The following is a 20990-nucleotide window of genomic DNA, read 5'->3' on the forward strand; positions in this document are numbered from 1 at the left end:
GTGAGGTATTTCAGCTCCCAAATATTTCATGGTTTAAATAAAATAAATAAACGAAGGGCTTGAATAAATTCAGTGTCACTGAAAGTCATTCCCTTTCCTCTGGAAGTGACAGAGAGATGGTGTTTCTATTCCCAGTAGTGGTCCTGGCTTTCAAAACGGTGCTGGTGATTTCAGGAGCACTAGCCAATATTTCTGGGAGAATGACAACACTGATGAAACAGGGAAGAGATAATGGGTTGGCTCGGTGGCTAGATGAAAAATACATGTGTAGTACATCACCTATAGGGAACATGCACTGATGGGAACTAGCTTGAACTGAAAACAGCTCCCTTCCTAAGGTTGGAAATATAACTCTCATGGTAAGAATAGGGATTTTCTAGCAATAGTGTCATTAGTGACTGTATAGGCCAGTCTTCTAATTGTAGTAAATCAGCATTGCAGAAAGCATCAAGTCAAATCCTTGTTTGGTGCTAAGCAATAATTTATAGAAACAAACCTAGAGGCTAAAGTGTAGTGTAATATTTTTGGAAAACCTGTCCCTTCTATTTCCAGGAGGGGGAGTCAGCAAGCAGAAGTTAATTGGCAAATCAAATAGTAGGAAGTCTAAGTCTCCAATTCCAGGACAGGGATATTTAGGAACTGAAAGACCTTCTTCTGTCTCATCTGTACATTCAGAAGGGGACTACCACAGACAGACTCCAGTGTGGGCCTGGGAAGATAGGCCTTCATCAACAGGTGAGAAATGGGGGTTCTCTTTCCAACTTAATGAATTAGATGTGTTATTTGTGGAAAGGTCAGATGCAGACATATAACACTGGCAGTTATCAAAAGATTACATCATCTAGATCTGTGGTGCGAGGATTTCCTGAAACAGATTTTCTGCTAGTTGTCACAACCAAAACCATACTATCTTTACTATAGATCTCTTATAACCTCTTAGAATGGCACATTTTTGACTTCGAGAAACTCTTTCATTCAGGTTCAACACAGTTTCCTTATAACCCATTGACAATGAGGATGCTCAGCAGTACACCGCCAACATCAATCGCGTGTGCCCCACCGTCCATGAGCCAAGCAACCACTCACCAACAGAACAGGATATGGGAGCGAGAGCCTGCACCACTGCTTTCAGCACAATATGAGACTCTGTCTGACAGTGATGACTGAACTATGCAGATTCTTTTTTTTTTAATTTGCGGGTCAAAATAAAAAAGTTATTTTTGACTTGTGCCCAGAGAGACTTTCCAAGAGAGCAAGGGCCACACAATGAAGAATTAATGGAGAGTCCGTTAAATGCCTTCTGCACAGGCCGTGTGTTGGAGGATTGTGATCAAGAAGGTTGACTTACTAAAGATAAATATGTAAAGAGTTTTTAAAAATGTGGACTATTCCTGTTCTACATCTATTTGTAAAGAAAACCATAATGTCTTTAAATCATTCTTCTGTAAATAGAGAGTACTTTTTGCAGTGTTTTTTCCCTTGCTATAGTATCTGGTGTACTTATGTTCAAATCATTGCCTAAACTTTGGGGGTCATTTTGTAATTTTTTTAAGCATTTTCTCCAGTGTAGAGTACTCTTCATAACCCTAGCCTCCCTACCAGCCTAGCCTAACCCTACCCCTAGCCTCCCAATCAGCCTAGCATCATTGCCTGTTTAATGCCATGCCACTTCTTGCAGGCATGGTGCTTTTATATATATTTTTTTCCCCTAGACACTTCTCAGTGGTGTTCAACTCTTGTGAAAATGTTGATTTTTTTTTTGACTGACCCCTTACTGAATTGTGTACATTAACATAGCCAGTTCGCTGGAATAAGATGATATATTTCTTTGAATTTTGAATTCTGCCACATTGTAAATTTTTGGTGCAGTTGGTTTTATTTAGCAACACTGCAGAAATATTATTGCATGGGTATGTTATGGTTCATTTTAAAAAGGATAAAAAAAAAATCAAAACAAAACAGAAAGAACAGCTTCTGGAGGCATACCTCACTGTTACGCACACTGGGAATTTCAACTGTGCCCCAAACGCCTATCTTAGTGTTTTCTGTTTCTGCATTGTATGCAGTTGAAATAGGCTACTAAATTTTATTGTCATGGTTAACCACAACAAATGGCTTATCTGAACAGAGGCTCTGGGTGGGTTGATAAGTCCTTTAAGAAGAAAAACCTCTACATCCTGAGTTTAAATAAAAACAAAACGCTTTTATAGAATAATTGACCAACACGAGTCAACTACTTGGCTTCTGTTATAACCAGTTTGAAATAGATACTGCAGTTTTTACTTTCCTTAGTCTGATTTTAAAATCTTTATGTAATAATTATTTTAAAGCCTGTGTCCACATCCCAACCTCTAATCTTATCAGAAAACTTTTGGTAGAAGTCCTGAAAAATGCTTGGCTTAACTCCTAAAGTGTGCAATACATATTAGGGTGAAATTTTCTTTTACTTGTATATGGTACTAGAGAGTCATCTTAATCATTCATCTATCAATGCCTGCTATGATATGCTTGTAGCTCATGTATATGTGCATCTGGTTAGCAGTATCACAGGGTCTCCTGCCATCCCTCTTCAGGAGCATCTTATTTTTTGCTGCACTAACCTCAGGAAAGTGAATCTAAATCTCTGGGGTAGAAGGACTGATATACAGATAGCACTGAGCTGGGGGGTAGGATGGTCTGTCAGATTCCATACTGCTTTTGCATCTCATTGAACAATCCTTGCCTAGAGTCAAAATCTTCTCCAGTCAAAATCTTTTAAATTTAACACTGTATTTGCAATACATTGTATGAAGGTATAATGTAGCTATGTAACCTTGAGTCCATGTAAGCTCTACATTTTACAAAAGAACTGTGATGGTCCAGTAGTACAGAATTATTTATCAATAACAAACATACTTTTGAATATTTGCTAGAGAAAAGCCTTTTTACCCTAAGTGTAGGAAAGAGAAATGGTAAGGGAACTCATTTGGAAATTTGACTGTGTTGTAAATACAAAATCACTTTGCTACCGTTTTTCTAAGAAAACATTGCATCAGCATAGAGCACTTGGCAGTCTTAAAGCTGCCTGCAGTCTTTCTCTAAAAAAGACTTTCTCACCTTCCTGTCCTTTAACCTTCTGGCTTAAAGTAGTGTTTTTTCATCCTGTTTTTAGGGCTGTGCTCTTATTTGTAACTTTTTTGTTCCTGTGCAACACATACTGGAAAACAAGTTCCTCTGCCCTTTTTGTAGCTGTTAATTTGCAGTGGACAGTTAAGTTTATTTCTAAAACTCAATTATTAATATAACAAAAGAGGCATGTACAGACAAAAGTCTTTGCTAACTGTACTGTAAGTATAGCATGTTCATTGCAAAGCTTCATGTAACTGCTGTTGCAACAGCAAGATATCCAAAGTAGGATAGTTACTTTCTCCTAAGATGCAGCGTGAGTGGCATTTGCATGTAAAATGTTGCTGCTGCTTTTGTTTGTTATCTAAGTTCTAACTTCTCCCATGTAAAACCTCTCCAGAGCCTAACTTAGGGTTTACCACAATTCCAGTACTCTTCAAGTATGGAGCTACATCTGACCTGTTTCAAACAGGAAGGTGTTTATAAATCACATTTACAAAGTATAGTTTACTACAGATTTATAATGATTTCCGATCAGCGCTTTCACAATGCTGTCATCTTTGTTTCATGATTCTGATATGAAACCATTTAAGACTTGAAAAACCCCATGCATCGTAACTGATTTTTTTTCCACACAACGTCTTCAGTGTAGATAGTGACTTCTGGATTCAGACCAATCAATAAAGGGGATCAGTTCTCCATTTGCTTTTCCTGTGTCTCCCTCTTGTTTTGCAGCATCAAGCTATGTTCATGAGAACAAGCAAAACACTTCCCTTAGGGGGTGCTGCAGGGTTCCTAATTGACACTGCTAGTGTTTACAGTCTGCCACTTAAAACCCAAATGAAAAAAAACACCACCAAACAAAACTTAAATAAAGATTGGTTTGAAGGTGTTAGAGCCTTTTTGTTGGTACAAGTGTGCCTGTATCAGCCCTATCTTTAGTTCCTAGCTTGCTGAGAACAAAGCTTTGTGTGTGACAGTTTCTAGCTTCAATGAACATCTAACTCTAGGAAATCTGCATGTGCCTCTTCTTAGCTCAAAGTAACAAAGAGCTTAAGCCACTATTAATGCTACTACTGTAAGCAAACTAATAATGCAATTAACATTGAGAGTTGTACTAAACACCTGAAGTTCTTACAAATGAGCAGTTAAAATAATGGCTTGATTAGTGAGTTATATCTAGTTCTACTCTCGTGGAGAAACATGGATTTAGTAACTTCTGGTTTAAAATCTCCTTTGTCTTTACTGTTAGGCTTCCTTGCAGAGAAAAACTGAAAGTTTTTGTTCAGACATGCCTTCATGTGAATTTAGTAACTTACAAACCTGATAGTATGTGCCAAACTATCTTTTTCCAACAGGAAGCCTCAGCATTCTAGCACTGACAGATCATGACCTGTCCAAGAAAGGAAGACAGCTTTGGCAGTTAGTGTGCTCTGACTGGGGTAAGGTAGCAGAGGGTTTTATTTCTGACAGCAGCTCTGTTTAGTAACATAGCCTTACCCCTCCTTCAAGAAGAGGTGTTCTATCTTTGGATAGACATTTTGAAGCCACACCTGATCTTTGGCAACCTCTTTGAAAATGACACAGGGCTGCAGCTCTGTCATAGTACAGGTACATTCTGTGATCTGTTCTACTGAAGCTAATGCATACTGAACTGCATCTGACAAGTACAGCCTGTTGTGCTAGCCAGCATGTAAAGAGCTAAGACAATTCCTGCCTTAGTTTGGATCCTCCTTCCTTAATCTGAAGTTTAGGCAGTGCTACCTAGTGGCAGGCTGTTTTCATGACCTAGCTTTAGGATAGCAGTGTTTTGAAACCAAATACTCTGAAGTCAGGAATAGCAAGTGACTACAGGTATTAGTAACAGGCTAGGCTTGCATTTTGCTGGCAGTCAAGACTAAGTTCACTCATTAGCACAGTAAATCACTATAACCATAGACTATACCACAAACTGAAATACAGTTATGATTTCACAACTTTATTTTGGACTGTATGGGCAGTAGCAGCCCTTCTTGTTAAGCAGTCCTTAAGTTCCTGATTGCTCTTCGTCTGGAGAATTGCACCAGTCCCAGCCTGTTTGTATTGACCCACCCTTGCTGCTGTCAGACACCTGCAGCTTGGACTCTGGCCAAACTCAGGTGGAGCCCTTTCTCCTCTTGGCCAGTTCAGCTAGTTCTTCCTGGATGTGCTGGACAGAAGCAACATCTCCCTTCTGTTCTGCCTGCTTCAGAGCTTCTTTATACACTTGTCTTGCTTGCAGAAAGTCTTCTGTAGCAAGAGGAAAAAGGGGCATGGCTAGCCAATTACACCACCTATTTTCAGAATCCCCTCCTGAAGGTGACCACAGGCAGAGGACAAGCAAAGGATGGAACACGTTAAGAACTAGGGAGGTTCAGAAACATGCAGCATAAAGTGCCAACTGTGAGGGCTAGACAGGAGCTATGATGACATGACAAGGTGCTGCTTCAGCATCACCATCTCACTGAAACAAGTCACAAGCAGTATTCTCTGTCAGTTTGGAACAGCTACTTAATGTACAGGACAAGGGAAACAAGATCCCCCTGGCTGACATTCAGATGCACCAGTACTGCATTCATCTTGGACAAGATCCTTCAGCAGCTGAATTCGGTTTGAATGCAACACAAGTTGTCTACACCAAGTCAACAGAGCCACTAAACTAAAAACTGTAATGCACAGACAGTGACATAGACGGCACGTTCACTTACTTTTGTGCATCAGAATTGCTGCCAGGTTGTTCAGCACCATGTGCTCCTCGGGGTGTTGAGTCTCCTTTGCCAGTTCAGCTGCCCTCTTCACATAGGAGTATGCCTCATCATAGTGCCCCTGAGCATCCAGCACAGTTGCCAAGTCATTCATGAGGACCACAGTCTGCACAAGGACAGAAAAGGAATCCTCAGAGCAAGACTGACGCAGAACTTCAGGCCAACTGGAGCCCCACATTCATAGACCTGTCACACTAGTGAAAGTATTTCCCAGCGAAGCTTTTAGTAAGAAAGTGCCTTATCTATCAGCATGCCACACACTCAATTCTTCCTGGCAGGAAAGCAGAACCCAATTCAGTGCTGTGTACGTTCAACACCAGCAAAGCTGCTTTTACGGCAGTCTCCTTCCTTGTGAGATCAGTTAGCCTTTCTTTCCCCAGTAGTCCAACCACCACTGTACACATCACCTGTGGATGAGTCTCTCCCTGAACATCCTTTGAGATCTGCAGAGCCTTCTCGTACATCTTTTGGGCCACTGGGAGCTGGTTAATGTTTAGGAGATAGCGAGCATAGGAGTCTAGGCTCATCCCCAGCAAGAGACGGGTGTTGGCTTTTTCTTCAGCTGCAAATAGAGAACAGTGGAAGTGATCGCTTCATAAGATCAAGCAGCAGTTCACATCCTACAAGAGCAGTGTGAAGACAATGGATTGACATGAAGATGGTGCTTGGGCAACATAGAAGATAACAGCAAGGACAGAGAAACAAAGATAATGAGAGAAGCCTTTGGCAGTTAAGGCACTCCCACCTGACAAGACATCCTCAGGCAAGTCCTTTTGCTTGGCAATCTTCTCCTCTAAGGTCAGGATGCAGAACTCATAGCCAGCGAGGGCTAACTTGTGCCTGCAAAGTGCAACAACCCATCAACGTGAGGCTTCTTCCATCCCTGAAGGGACAGATGTGAATACCTTCACTTCCTTACTCTAGGCGGCCTGTGAGAAAACATTTCCTCTCCATCAGACCGTTCTTGCCTTCAGTGCTCTATCCTTGATCACGTTTCTAGACCCTTTTCTTGACCTGTGCACAAAAGGGTCCACGAGATGGAGAGGGCCCCCACCCCCCAGACAAGGCCAGCTAAGATCACCCATGCCAATGCTCCATCTCTTAAGAAAAATGAAGGTACAAGTTACCAACCACCAACTGCAGTCAAAAGCCTTTTCTCCTGAATGCACGTCTTGTGAGGTGTGGATTTAAGGCTAGAGAGCTATGTCCTCTATAACTGCTTCTGCCCTAAGCCAGACAGGTTGTAACAGCAATCACTGCGCTGCATGACAGTGAGCTGGCAAACAGCACGCCTGTGGGCGCTTTTATGTTGGTAGTATCTTGTCACAAAGCTTCCCCAGGCACTCTGTTCTCAGAGGCAAGAGCTTCTGCTTGGCCACCACTGCCACTATGAAACTGAGATTAAAGTAAAAGATGCCTTTAGCAGAAAACTCACTGTTTCTGAGCAGCATAGATACTGGCCAGCTTGAGGGACATCTCAAGGACTGCATTGTCATCCTGCCAGGAGGACACAATGCAACTGTTACTCTTCTAACGTCTTCCCAGTAGAACCATTACTTTGCCACAGAACAAGTTTACACCTTGAAATTGCCCATCCTGTTGTCATCAGAGCTGCCATCCATTAAAGCAAGTTCCTAAGAAGCCCACCAGCTCATAGCTGGTATTGCCAGTTCCAGGAGGAAGCATTACAGCACAAGAAATAGACCAAAGAACTGTGCACCACACTTAGTATTCCCGCTGGAAAGCCTTTATCAAAAGAACCTACCTCCTTTGTGTCTCCTGCTAGCAAAAAGCTCATAGCTGCTTTGTAGAGCTTTTCTGCCTGAAATGAGAATTTTGAAGAGAACACTGAGGAACGATGACACTTCAAACATCTCTATTCTTTACAGAAGGAGACTGTTGGGAGAAAACTGTCTCACTTTGCGACACAATTGCTATCAAGACCAGTGGAAAGTGAAAGGCCAACCAGAGCCTGATGCCAGTGTTACTTCAGGACTCCTACACCAACAACCAGTTTATCACATCTGTGTTTCTTCACTGCTTTCCTGTGTTCTCTTTGGCATAGTCCTCTAGATGTTTGACCATGGCTTTTGATAGTAAGACATACACCTTCCCTTGCTCACCACGTTGGAGCTCACAATCCAGCTGGGAAAACACTAAGCAGCATGGGACTGCAGTCCCAAGGCAGATGATTTTGCTTTAGAATATGAGATCCCTGCCTCACAACTCTCAGGATTCAGCAAGTCAGCCGTGCATTGCACCTTCAAGATCGTTGACAACCCTTCACATTAAATATCAGACTCTTACAAGGAAATAAAGCCAAAACACCAGGGTTACTCACGTTGTCCAGCTGCCCCTGCATGAAGGCCACGTTTGCCATCTGGAAAAGACAGACGTTGCGCTGAAGCTCCACCGCCGGGCCCAGCCTCACCGCCACCTCTCGTCCTTCCACACACAGCTTCCCAGCACCATGATGGAAGTGCCTGGGCCCTCCGGCACAGCCCTGCCCCGAGCAGGACGGCACCGAGCGGGATGTTGCCACCAGCCCTGCCGGGGCATTACCATGCTGTAGGTGTAGACGATGGCCCTCCTGTCGTCCGACTGGTGCGCCAGGCGCAGGGCTTGGTGCAGAACCCTCTCGGCCTCCGCCAGCTCGCCCTTCATCGTGCTGAGCTGCGGGGAGAGGCAAAAACGGAGATAACGGGGGGGGGAACAAGAGAGATGAGGGATAATGGGGGGGGGGGGGGGAACACCTCAGCCCCGGCCCCCAGCTGCCAGGCCCGGCGCCCTGGCCGCCCTTTCCCCCCTCTCACCTTGGCTCTCTTCAGCAGCAGGACGATGGCGGCCTCGCCGTCCTCCTCGGCGTCCCTGGGGAAGAGCGAGAGGGCTGCGGGGCGAGGCTCGCCGCTCGCCGCTCGCCGCCCCCGGCTCCCCGCCGCCCCCCTTCCCCTCCCCTCACCTCCTAGGAAGCCCAGGGCCGGGCCCGGCCGGGCCCACCGCCACCGGGCGGGTCCCGTTCCGGGTCCCGTTCCCGGTCCCGTCCCCCCTCCCCGCTCCTGCCGGGCCCCCGAGGGCCGGGCCCGGGGGAGCCCCGCGGGGCAGCGCCGCACGCCCAGGGCCCGCCGCAGCCCCGCCGCCAGCATGGCCCTCACCCCCCCCACCCCGCGCGGGCCCTTTAAGAGCTCGCCCTCGCCACGTGACGCGGGGCCGCGCGTCACCTGTTGCTATGGCGACGGGGCAGCAGGCAGGCCCGGTGAGGCCCAGGTAGGCCGCGCTAGGCCGCGAGGTCGCCGCCTCGGCCCCCGCCGCCCCGAACGGCCCCGAGGCGGCTCCCCCGGGCCGGTTCCGGGTCTGCCGTCAGGCGCTGCCCGGGTTGCGATGTCCGCGGTGACCTGAAGGGCTTCCCGCTGCCTCCCGGTCCCTCCCGTCTCGCTCCAGCCCCGCGGCGGGTGCCCAGGGGATGGGCAGCACCCTGCCGGCTGTGGCGGAGGAGCTGCTGAGGGAGATCAAAAGGGTTTTTCAGGAGACGGCGCACGGTACGTAAGGGAAACGGCACCGTCCCTGCGGGGGGTGGGCCGCTAACAGTGCTGCTGTCACACCGTCAGGGAGCAGCGGGTGTTGGTGTCCTCCCCTGGGCTGCACCTTCTGCAGGCGGTGGCTTCGCGTTCATGAGTGGCAAGCTGTGGGGTTGTTTCCAGCTCCTCTGTTTCTGCCTGGAGACAACCTAAAGAGCTTTGAAGTACAGATAACAAAGGGCAGCCCCCTTCTAAAATCAACGCCCTTTCAAAACTGAGACCAAGTTGGGCACTTTTGGGACCCAGAGGAATTCTGCTTGCTCGTAGTGCAAGTGGCTGCATGTGAGGGATGATAATTTCCACATTTTTCTATAGCTTTTTTTTTATGCCTACTGTACTGCTCCTTTTATAGACTCGCTAATTTCAAAACCAGAGTTAAAAGGGAATTCTTCATGGAAATGAACGTGTTTCATCGCTGACCAGCAGAGGGTGTTGCGTTAGCCAGCCCGTGGCAAAGAGCCGCTTTCCATCGCTTGAGTGAAGAAGGCAGAAACTACCAGCTAAATCCTGGCCAATTCTAGCAGCTAGTTAAGAACAATTATATTCATTTTGCTCTGGATTACTAACATAGTTCTGTAATCTGTGCAAAAATCTGTGTAAAAGAATATTACTGTTTGTGTTTACTGGGTAAGAAGTGCAAAATGGTTCTTGCAAAGGAATGTGTCTCTAAGGAATATTCCTACCTGCGCTACAACCAACCCAAAAAACATCCAGAGAAGTCTGTCTGAGTGCTACGTTTGAGTGAGACATGGACAAAGACTTAATATCTAAGCTGAGTGACCACCCGGATAGCTTCTTGGCATACTTGCAGTATGGCTCCTGTCAGGTTAGAGTAGATCCAAAATGTACATGTAACTTTTTAAAAAGCTTTATAAATATAAAGCTTATGTAAGCTTTATATAAAACTTATCCCTAAAGCACCGAAACAGGATGCTGGGACATAACTGTGAAAAGAAACTGATCAATCACCTTAGAGAACTAAAGTAGAGGAAAGTTGGAAAAGTCAGACCAACGGTATAACAGTCATAGGCCATATTTTGAGTTGCTGGAACAAAGGACTCTAAAGTCAGAAGACCTAATTTTCCAGTGGAATAACAAGGCATAGTACACTGTGTCCCACTAGTGATAACAGAAAGATCAGATTGGATGATCAGAGCCTCAGCTGTCAGCTAAAACAAACAGACTCCTTTTCCGAAGTGTAATTTTCCGTCTTAACAAGAAGTTCTAATAAATGAAGATTTTTTTTGCGTGTGTACTGTTTTAAAAGCCGTAAACTAGTGGTGCCCTGAAAGACTACGCTGGGAAAAGAACAACATTGTCAAAGTTTTGATGCCGCAAAGTTCTCTACTCACGCCAAGAGAGTTTCAGGGAAACCAATATATGTATTTTTAACCAGCTTCTTAAAGAGGCAGGGCAAGATGTTGAAGCTGCGTGCTTGTAAAAGTAGGATATTGTAAAAGTAAGTGTATCTGGACTTCCACATTTCTTTTTAAAATTAATCCCTGTGGTCTGAATGTATGTGTGATGTGTATTTAATTGCTGTGATAATTGCTTGATAAATGCCGTAATAACAAGGAGTCGCACTGAAAGTGCGAGGGTTGTGGCTCTTGGAACAAGTGGGATTGATGACTTTCTTGAAAAGGACTGAGGAAACTTCTGCTCCTGCATTAACTAGGAAGAACCCAGCTTTGGCCTGGGAGCGGGTGCACATTGGAGTGGAGGTGGTGGAAAGGAGGGGGCTGGAGCCTGGTGGGGTGCGTCAGGCCCGGTGTGGGGAGCGGCAGCGCTGCTGTGAAGAGGGCCCAGACCCAGAACGGGACGTGGGAGGCTCAGGACTGGAACAGAGGGCTGGGCAGTCTGGTGGGAACAGCATGGCACTGGATTGTTTTCAATTCTAGTGTGGTTCACGCAGCAAGGAACTCAGACTGATAATGGCAGCGTTGCCTGACTGTCAATTCTGCGTGCCGTTGGGTTTTGTGGAACTTGAGCTGTTTGCCCTGGTGTGCTCAGCCAGAGCTCCAGACACGAGAGGTGGGGAAGGCAAACTCCCACCCGCTTTCACATCTCCTGTCCCCTCACACTGTCACGACTAAAATTTTCTACCATGGCAGATCATTTTGCTGCTCCTTGTTTCTTTTTTTGACTAGAAGGGATGGCTAGAGTCTTGTTTGGCCTCTGGGGTAGATTAGGGATACGCTACCCTCCCTGGGCTAGCCTGCGATCAGCATCCTAGCCTGTGGTGATGTTTTATGCAGTGGGGGAGTTCAGCAAAATCACCCTTTGTTTTCTTTTTATTGCAGTCCCTGATGACCTGCTGCTGGGGTAAGTATCTTTTCCTTTGCTTCTTGTCCAAGTGTCCTGTTAAAGGGCAGTTGATAACTTGCTGTCATCGTAGTGCTGCTGGTTTTCTTCTGCCTTTGACCAGTACATATTTCTCAGGCGCAGTTGCTAACTAAGTGTGTGCGCTGGTAGTGGGAATAAAAGCCCTTGTCTGAAGGGTTTTTCCAAATTCATGAAATTATCTCTGTATCGCTGAATCTCCTGTGATGACTTGCACTAATTTGGGTGGATAAAACATGCAGAAAGCCAGAATGTTTAACCTGAGCTGCGTCCGCCCTCAGATCCAGAATGAGTTTTCTGTGAGAGTGGACTGTGTTTCAGTGATTCATGCCACTGGAACGCTGCGCTCCACTGCGTTCCTATCAGTGTGAGCACAACGGCGTCCTGAGATCCCTTCTTCTGCTTGAGTCATGTGTGTGTGCTGGAAAGGGAGAGCTGAACATATCTCTGTGCACCAACCAGGTAACAATTCCCTCGAACATTGTCCTGGGAGTTTTCTTCCATTTAGTGTAATTGTCAGGTCAGCTTTATAACCCTTGCATTGACTGAAGCTCGTGAATATGTCAGCAAAACACAAGAAACCTCCTAAGAGATCCAGGTTCTTCAGCTTCTGCAGTCCTCACTGATTGATGATGAAGGTAGAGAAAAGGCACCATCGCAGTGAGAAAGTCTTTTTTTTTCAGATTCGTATTTAGCTTTGTGTCCTTGCCTGCCTGTAATTTAGCCAGGAGAGGAGATTACCAGGAACCCTTCAGGCCTTGATGGCTTTGGGTCTAAAGTTACCTAATGCAACACTTGTGAAAGGCATGCTTGCTGACTCCTTCTTCTGGACCACAATGGCCTTTGACGGGTAGGATTATATTTGACAAGTCTCTTTTTTGCTTCCTTCTCATCAAAAAAGAAAAGAGGAGAGAAATTCCCTTGTTAAGTTTAGTAACACTTGGGTGGTAACTCTTGGCAGTAGGATTTCCATCAGTTCCCTGTGACTGAGGGCTCTGAAGTATTCTGATTTAATTTCTGAATCTCTTCCAAATATCTGAAGAACTTCAATTTCCTTTGGGCATTCCCCTTACTTATTTCCTGTTAGACTGATCAAATTATGTACATGAAAAAAGAATTCCCCAAATTTGAAAGAGTTACTGAAACTCATTAAACTCAGGCCTATTATAGTTCCAAATCTAATCATTAAGGAATGCCTTACGTTGAGTGTTCCCCCACCCACCTCCTTTCGGTCTGTCAGATGAAACCAATCCTTACTGCCTTGAGTTTGTGCAACTGAAGTTTTGGTCTTCCTGGAATAAATCTGTCTTCTTGGCTTGTTATCAATGAGATTGACTCAGACGCGTAGGTCAGCCGTGCTGTTGAGACGCCAGGGCTCTGCCTTGGCTCTTTGTGTCTTCACTGGAGTTGGAAACGTTCCTCTGCTTTCTCCTGCTCTCTTGCTCATGTTTTGTGCTATCTTTTCATCACTGCTGATTTTCTTCTTGTTTACCCTTGTAACTAATCTAGACTACGCAGATTTTTCTCAGTGGATAAAAGGTCTGTAAAGATTAGCTCAGTTGCCCCTGAGCTCTTTGGAACTCGTTCAGAGTGGCCGGATGTACAGGTCTAGAATAACTTTTAAGCTTATGAGCTGTCCGGACAATGGACTAAAGGTACAGCTCTCCAGGTCTGACGTATGGCTTATCGTAAACCCTTACACGGCGTCAGCAGGAGAGAAAATCCTCCTTGAATGGCACTAACTCTGCAGACAGGGAGTACGGTGATGGAACCTGCTGTGCCCTCAGGAGTCGTAGCTCTTTATTTTCCCACTTGCTGGTGTAGAATTTTACAGCACCGAGTGCAGCAGCGGCCAGACCCCAGAACGCGCCCCAGTGGTGCTGCCTTGCAGCACTGAGACGGAGGAGAGAGTTGTGCGGAGGCACTGCTTTTCGGAGAGCAATTGTGTACCTGAGCAAATCTGGCTAACCACGTCTCTTCCCCATCCCAGCAAGCTGCCCTCTGTAAGTGCCATGCAGTGGTGCGTCCCGGCATGGTGACGTGTCCTGCTTGGAAGGGAAGGAAAGGGAAAGTTTTTTAGGGAGCATGGAGTGACATAAGGCGTGTGCTGTTCCTGGGCGTGTATCAGGAATGAAGTCGTCCCTGGGCCTTGGTGGTAGCTGGGCTATAGACATAAAATTACTACTACGCATTGGCTCCACTTGCAGCGTAATGCCTTAAGTATTTTCCAGAGAGTCCTTAGCTTCCTATTGCCGCAATTTTAGGTAGAAAAAGAATAGTTTGTACCTCAGTTGTGACTGTGATCAATGAGACATAATCATTCCAGAATGGCTCATTCGTTCGTCAGGGTGTAAACCACTTTTCTGGGGATCAGGAAGGAGTCCTGTTGCTCAAGGAGTTATGTATCATCGGTGCTCTTTGCTCTGAGGCGTGACGTGTGGCTGTGACTGGAGGTGGGATTCAACTGATCAGTAAACTGACCCAGGGGAACTCAACCAGGACTGTCACGCCAGATGTGCTGCCCCAGAATAACTCCTCACCTACATAGCTAACGCTGCCTCACAGCCACGGAGACTGGCTGTAAAAATCTCACTTCTGTGTCTCTGATGCACTTTGTCTCATTTTAGTTCAGGACAGGAACCACTTCATGTCCTGTTTGTGCAGGAGGCAGCCAGAAATGTGTTTGGGTCATAGTGCTGAAGAAGAATCGCATAACGTCCTGTGTAAAAAAATAAAAATAAAAATCCTTAAAATGCCTTGTAATTCAATCTGAGGTGGGTACTGCAAAGAGATGTGGGACTGCTTGGGAGCAGCTTGGGATTTTGGGAGTTCTCAAGAATACCCAACACCGTGTAGGTGCTCAGAATAGCTGCCAGAGGGAGGCTGTCCTTGAGGACTGAGTCCCCGAGAGAGGTCGTCATCTGGGGTTGTCTCAGAGAGCTGGGCAGGGACTGGCAGTCACTCGGTGAAAGTCAGCAAAGCTGAGAAAGCCAGGTGGGCACATCGCTTGGTAGCATAGTTAATGGAGCTGTAACTGGTGGGATTTTGAGGTGCAAAGGGAACTTTTGGCTACAGGCCTCCTATGGATTAAAGCTAAGCCAGGTGGTCTCCTTTTGTGACGTGGCCCAGCTGGAGACCCTTTCTCTTTCAGGCTGAAGTTCGTATTTGGCCCATCTGCTGTCCCAGCCTTGGATTTGGTGGATCACCGTTCTGTCACCCGAGTCGTGTCCCCCAGTGGAAGGACAGCATACCAGGTACGCGCGTTGTTTTTCTCCTCCTGTTTCACTATCTGATGGTTTCCAGTTGACACTTGACCCAATATCCTCCTAACTTGCAGAACATGGAAGTGCACTTGGATAAACACAGAGGCAATATCAGTGTCTTACAAACTCGCTGTTGCAGCAGCCAAGAGGAACATTTCTAAATACTGTCCCTGCAAGGGGCCTTCCCTCCTTTTCTGGAGGTGCAGAGATGCTTTGGGGTCATCTAGGGTAAGAGAATTGCTGGGAAACCAGGCCTGGGTAGCGACACAAACATTTTTCACGTGTTCAGAGCTTGCATTGCTTGGTTTGCACGTGGAATCTTCCTCGCTTCTGGGGCCTTGGAGAGGAATTCTGCCCCTCCGAAGAGGCATGATTCATAAACATAAAGGGCTCGAGAACACAGGCTCCAATTTGAGGTGAGGGCTTGCCGGTGGGTATTTGGTGCAGCCTAAGAAGTACTGCTTCCAGGACCTTTAGACAGCAGCTGCCTCACTAATAGAATGCTTAAAGGCTTTTCCTTTTTTACTGTTGCTCATCTGAATATGTCACTGGGCAGAGAGTGGTCACGTTGTCCTTGCAGAGCTTTGTCAGGCCTTGTGGGCTGGGACAGAGCATTGCAGGCCGGGATGCACAGTCTTCACTTACCCCCCTTTTGTGTGAAGGATGAAGGGGACACTCAGAGCCTCTGGTCAGCCCAGGGAGCCTCAATGTGTGCTCACCCACTGACAGTTTATCTGCAGTGTGGCAGAGTTATCTGCGTCTCAAGAGGCTTGATATTCATCTCTTAGATAGAGGAAGCCTAATGAGGTGTAGAGGAAATCAGAAGCATGACAAGAGGGTGTTGATGCTGCAGGGAAGGAACCCCTGGACATGCTGGTCGGGGCTGGTCATCAGGAGGTAATGTGGGACAGGCCCAGCCTTCAGCGGGTGCCGTGTAGCTGATGGTAGCTGATGGGATGATGTGAGCTGCTCCGGCAGCGTGTGCCGGTGTCCTCCCGCGCACAGGCAGCCTGCAGGAAGCAGGCCCTGCCCGCAGCCGCACGAGTCCGAGCAGCATTCCTCGGTAGTGCAGCTCCATTGCTCATTAAGGCCATGCTGATGAGTTCATTTACAGAGGAATCTAAAGAGCTATTTTCTCTGGGGGCGTGAGGCCGGTCCCATTGCGAAATCCTTCCTCAGCACAGCTGTCTGAGAGGCAGAAACAGAGCAGAGCCTCTCTCGAGGCCGCCGGCTGGAGCCTTGACGGGAACACAGGCTGGGGCTGCAGAAACCAAAGCGCTGAGCGGGACACTGCACTCAGGGCGGCTGGGTAGTGTCACTGGCTCTCGATTCACGCCTGCGTGTGGTGCAGGCGCTGGTCCCAGCTGTGTGCACTTGTGCAGCAGAGAAGCACGCCCAGTGCAGTGGGGACAGGGGTCATCTGTGAGCGTCTGGACGCAGGCTCAGTCATCCCTCGCTCCCCAGGTCAGCTCTGCCCTGCCGTTTGCACCCAGATGTGGGTGAGCTGGAATGTGAAGTGGTGCTTTCACTCCCAGCTGGATCTGGAGAGCTCTTGTTGTAGAGACCATGAGGTTGGTCCTGTTGTGAAACTCCTCTGGGTCCTCGTAGCCAAATCTGAGATGTTGATACTTCCCAGGCTAAAACGCGGTTTGTTCCATATCACTCAGCACATCTTAGGCACTGCTTTGGGGGAAAATGGCTCTGCTCAGGCCGGCCTTAGGACTGCAGCCCGTTGTGTAGACAGCTTTTGCCCTCAGGAACCGAGATGGGAGAAGAAGGAGCCCTCAGTCAAGTGAAAACCATGAGTTATCTTTTAATGCCCAGGCATTAATGCCTTTGCTACTTAGTACAGGGGTGCCACTGACAGGGTGTTCAAGGGCTAATGTTACCTTAGGGTTGTAAATCATCCCAAAAGAGCTTGTGTAATATCTGCCTTACACTGCAGGCTATAGCCAGCTCTGGTAATTCCAGGTCAGGGATAAGTCCTCCCTGCTGCAGAGGTGGCAGATGCTCGCTGGCGGTGGAGCTTGCTGGATGGTAAGTGGTGAGCGGGGGCGGCTGGGGCACCTCCTTTAGCTGTGCCTGAGTTGCAGAAAAGCTGTGAGCTGCAGGAGTGGAGGCAGCTAGCAGGGGGAAGGGTCAGTGCTCTAGTCCTGCCACCAGCTGTCACTTCCATTGCTCACGTCCTGCATTTTTATTGGTTTATTCTTTTATAAGTCTTTTTAAGTTAATTTCCTGGAACTCTGGCAGCCTGGCCCACCTTGAGGATGGTCCTGGCGCAGGCTGGTGCTGCCTAGCAGTGCACTGGTGCCAGAGCTGGCTCTTCTGTGTCCCTGCACGCTGGCAGGGACACCACCACCAAGGTTATTTTTCCTCTCGGTGCTGCCAACAAGCGCCTGGCAACAAGGGCAGCGGAAGGAAATCTCAGAGCACCTCCGGGTCAAGAAAGCACCCCAGCGCCTGGCTTGGCCGCAGCTGCCCAGAAATGGAGGCACCTTTTTCTCTTGGTCTTTGGAGTTTAGATCCTGCCTTATTAGGCAGAAGCTGCATTCTTGCCATCTAGGTCAGGATGGGGGATCTCTAAGCTCAGCCCAAATCTGGCAGCCTGTGACTTGCCCCCCTCCTCAAAGGAAAACACTTCTGAAAGAAAGGCACCATCGGAATACTTCATCTTGGAAAAAACAATCAAAGGGGCTAGAGAAAAACAAACTTATCGCAAGTGAAACAAACAGCCTGGAGTATAAGAGGGGCCAGGGTAAAGGCCAGACTGAAAAAAGTCTGATTTCCCCTGAAATAAGAATGCGGATCTTGTGTCCTGAATCTGCTGGGAGAGATGAGGGATAAGAGGTGTAGCACGTCTGGGGGAGAGCTCAAACCTGCAGGCCTCACCCACCAGGCAAGGGCTGCAGAGAGAGCTGCAGGGGACAGGGGAAGTGTCCTTCAGCAAGCACAGCTCTGGACCGTGAGGGATGATGTTCTTCCGGAGGGACTTCAGAGTGCCAGGGACCTCTTGGGGGAGAGCAACACTCTGCAGACCTCCACTGTCTTTTTCCTTTTTTGAGGAATCTTTACATTTAATTGTACTTGTGCCATGAATCCAACCAGAATCTAAAGCCTGGTGTGAGAGGAGCGTGGTGTGCCATCAGAGCCCGGAGCTCGTGCACAGAAGAGAGCTCTGCTGTGATGAAACCCTTGTAAAGCCCCACCGTTCTCTGGAATGCCCTCTCAGCGTTAGTGCCAGCCACTTGCTCTCGCTGTGGCACATACGATACACATTGTGGCACATGGTCTGTTGTAACCGCATTTTGGCCATGGGATGGGTTCAGTTTAAGCCTCAGAGCATCAGGGAACTCCATACTATTTGGTGCAGGTTTCGGCTCCTGGTCTGTGAGTGTGTTCTTGCAACAGGAGGAAGGCCGAGCAGATTGCTCTTAAAATAACTTTCTGAAACTACTTTCCAGTCTTGAAGAAGGCAGAAGAGAATTAATCCCTAGGTTGGCTTTTCTGTGTCAGGCAACCAGCTCCAGCAGTGCGCAGTTTGCCTGTCAGCTTCACGCTGGAACGAGCGCGTCCCTCACCTGGCTGCCCACGTCCTGTGCCCGAGGAGGAATGTGAGCCAGGGCCCGCCTTGCAGAGGAGCAGCACGTGGGAAAAGGAGGCAGTGCTGTTCCCAAACCAGAGGTGAAGCAGGGAGGCTTCTTCTCTGGAGACTTGAACTTTGTTTATTCAGGCAAAACTGGATTCCAATAGCTGCAGCTGTTTTTGACAGCAGAACAGCGAGAGCCTTTGCAGCCTCCAGCCCTCGGTGCTGGTTAGAAAAGGCCTTGCTACAAGTGCTTACTGCTGCTCTCCTTCCGTCCTCGGGTCAGTGGTGGCCCTGGATTCATCAGTGTGCTTTCTGTGACAAGAGTTTGGGTCATCTTCAACCACCCAGGGTCTGCCAGTATGGGGCCTGGCTGTAGGGAATTTGGGAGATTGAGGTGGGGCCCTGTGCTCGATGCCTCAGCCCTTTTCCTGATCTCTCAGCAGCAGACAAGTCACTGGAGCCAATGTCTGCCACAAACACGGGGTACATACAGGAGCTTTCTTCTCCTGTAGGGAGAGAAGGATGTAGAGATACAGAAAGCTGAGGAGTTTCAAGCTTCATGTGTGTCACCGCAGTATTTGGGGCCCCTTTTGTATTGCAGCATCTGCTCGCCTGCTGCATGCTGTGAGTCACTGTGGAGAGGATGTCAGGCCAAATACAGGCCAGGAGTATTAAGATTTAAAGGATCAAGGATTTAAAGAAATTGAAAGTGAATGTTCTCTCTGACTCCCACACCCTCTGAGTAACTTTGTTTCAGGTTCTTGGGACCTCGGGTAAACTCTACACCTGCTACAGCTCCTGCCACTTCTGTACGTGTCCTGCTTTTGGTTTTACTGTATTGCAGAAGAGCGAGAGCCTTCTGGTAAGTTGTCTGCCTTAACTTGGGGCCAGGACAGGGTGTGGGGGAGAAGGCTGTGCTGATTTCTCCTCCCCGAACCACAGCAGCCTGAAGTTTCCAAGGGAGCAAATATGTGAGCGTGGACTTGGCCGCGCAGGCTGTGCCTGACCCAGTGCATAATCTGGCCTCCAGGAGTCACAACGTTTAGATGGAGCTAGGCCTACAAGGGCTGGGAAGGGCTTTTGTTCTTAATTACGTGTTACTTTTCAAGAGATGAATAGTTCCTGGTCTCTGGGAACAAGGGCCACTGCTGCACGTATGAGTGCCACGTAGGGGCTGGCTGATGCACTGGGGCTCACCTGGTGCCAGTGAGGAAGGGCTCAGTGTCACTGACGGGTCTGTCCGCGCCCCCCCGTGCCAACCACCCCTCCCTCGTGGGAAGCCCGCCTGTTCCCGGAGCTCTGTGAGCTGGGCCTAATGCTCTCACTTCCTAGAGCTGTGCGGGGTGTGTGAGGGCTGCCAGACAATGCGAAGCCAAACTCTTGCTCTTTGCGGCCTGGACCTACCTGCTTCTGCACCTGGCGTGCTTGTGGGGAGGGCAGCAGGATCCAGTAAGGCTTTGCCGTGTGTCAGACCCCTGTGTTTGTCCTGATTGCAGAGACCTGGGGCAACTCGAGCTCCAGGCTGTGCCGGGGCTTGGTGTGACAAGGGGGAAACATGTTCCTGGGGGGTGAGAACTTCCCTGGACACATTCTGGTGCGGATGCTTTTTTGTGGCTGCCAGATGGAGCATGGCATTCCTGCGTTGCTCCTGCTGTTAACTTTTCCACGCTGTTACTTGCAGTGCAAACATATACTTGCTGTCTACCTCAGCCAGGCCATGGGAGCCTGTCAGGAGCTAACAGTCTCTGAGGAGCAGCTCACAAACATCTTACTGGCTGAGGAAGAGGATGAAGGATGAAGGACTTGGATCACATGCAGATGTGCTTTCTGTGTACCCTCCTGGCTGCATAGCCAGCATGTCTACGAGGCTGCCATTGCAGCTGCTAGGTTTCTTCCTGTGCTGTAGCCAAATGTGGCATTAATTAGCAGCTTTGCACTGATTAATTAATTAATAAATGTTAAGAAGCCTGTGCTGACTTCGGTTTCATTTATTTAAGCTATTCTTGGGATTTCTGAAGATGTTTGAACTAATCTGTGGCAGTGTGGAGACACAATCAGTCCGGCAGATCTCTGGGTGACCACGGAGCCTCATTAACCGCTCTCACTCTGACTGCCCCCAACCCCTGTCCAGTGCCGCAAGGTTTTGGGGACTCGGCCTTGCAAAGAGTGAGCCCGCAGTGGCTCTTGGCAGCAGGCTGCTCAGGGCAATTTCCAATCCATCGCTGGCAAACCCGTACCAGGGGCTGGGGAGGGGATCCCTCAGCACCTCCGGGCTGATGACAGCTGTGTGCTGCACGGGCCTCGCTTCTGTGCTTACTGTAACACGGGGTCTCTGGAA

The 20990-nt window shown here is 48.1% G+C and overlaps 3 protein-coding genes across 10 annotated transcripts in view; 2 read left to right on the forward strand and 1 right to left on the reverse strand.

The window, feature by feature from the left end:
* NCOR1 (nuclear receptor corepressor 1) overlaps window positions 1-2213 on the forward strand; it is a 66311-nt gene extending 64098 nt beyond the window's left edge. For 3 of the 4 annotated variants that reach the window (XM_080563208.1, XM_080563207.1, XM_080563209.1), the window contains exons 46-47: window positions 553-735; window positions 980-2213. In XM_080563208.1, coding sequence (XP_080419334.1) covers window positions 553-735; window positions 980-1167 — 371 coding nt within the window. In that variant the 3' untranslated portion in view covers window positions 1168-2213. The remainder of the gene's footprint in view (window positions 1-552; window positions 736-979) is intronic. The other variant, XM_080563210.1, reaches the window with a different exon arrangement.
* TTC19 (tetratricopeptide repeat domain 19) lies at window positions 7-9532 on the reverse strand. 4 transcript variants are annotated; one of them, XM_080563233.1, is made up of 10 exons: window positions 8848-9056; window positions 8702-8775; window positions 8451-8561; window positions 8230-8268; window positions 7654-7710; window positions 7324-7385; window positions 6634-6728; window positions 6296-6450; window positions 5832-5994; window positions 7-209 (listed from the first exon to the last, which is right to left on the reverse strand). In XM_080563233.1, the coding sequence occupies exons 1-10, from the start codon at window positions 9029-9031 to the stop codon at window positions 151-153; spliced, it is 999 nt and encodes a 332-aa protein (XP_080419359.1). In that variant the 5' UTR covers window positions 9032-9056; the 3' UTR covers window positions 7-150. The 4 variants fall into 4 exon arrangements, with proteins under 4 accessions (XP_080419359.1, XP_080419360.1, XP_080419358.1 ...); XM_080563234.1 differs by lacking the exons at window positions 7-209; window positions 8848-9056 and adding exons at window positions 5072-5373; window positions 9107-9532 and having other exon boundaries at window positions 8702-8756; XM_080563232.1 differs by lacking the exon at window positions 7-209 and adding an exon at window positions 5072-5370.
* Window positions 9303-20622, forward strand: ZSWIM7 (zinc finger SWIM-type containing 7). 2 transcript variants are annotated; one of them, XM_080563245.1, is made up of 5 exons: window positions 9303-9424; window positions 11764-11785; window positions 14955-15057; window positions 19410-19514; window positions 20334-20622. In XM_080563245.1, exons 1-5 carry the CDS (start codon window positions 9349-9351, stop codon window positions 20448-20450), a joined length of 423 nt encoding a protein of 140 aa, XP_080419371.1. In that variant the 5' UTR covers window positions 9303-9348; the 3' UTR covers window positions 20451-20622. The 2 variants fall into 2 exon arrangements, with proteins under 2 accessions (XP_080419371.1, XP_080419372.1); XM_080563246.1 differs by having other exon boundaries at window positions 20363-20622.
* Window positions 20623-20990: the final 368 nt, after the last annotated feature.

Source organism: Anser brachyrhynchus (assembly GCF_964034855.1).
Source record: "Anser brachyrhynchus genome assembly, chromosome: 20".
In the NCBI taxonomy this organism is placed as follows: Eukaryota; Metazoa; Chordata; class Aves; order Anseriformes; family Anatidae; genus Anser; species Anser brachyrhynchus.

Coding starts and splice junctions, on each gene's coding strand:
- ZSWIM7 (XM_080563245.1), top strand. CDS start 9,349: ATGGGCAGCACCCTGCCGGCTGTGGCGGAGGAGCTGCTGAGGGAGATC. Junction 9,425..11,763: donor TTTTCAGGAGACGGCGCACG/GTACGTAAGGGA, acceptor TTTTTATTGCAG/TCCCTGATGACCTGCTGCTG. Junction 15,058..19,409: donor GTGGAAGGACAGCATACCAG/GTACGCGCGTTG, acceptor ACTTTGTTTCAG/GTTCTTGGGACCTCGGGTAA.
- TTC19 (XM_080563231.1), bottom strand. CDS start 9,031: ATGCTGGCGGCGGGGCTGCGGCGGGCCCTGGGCGTGCGGCGCTGCCCC. Junction 6,451..6,633: donor GCCTGAGGATGTCTTGTCAG/GTGGGAGTGCCT, acceptor CTCTATTTGCAG/CTGAAGAAAAAGCCAACACC. Junction 5,995..6,295: donor AGGGAGAGACTCATCCACAG/GTGATGTGTACA, acceptor GTCCTTGTGCAG/ACTGTGGTCCTCATGAATGA.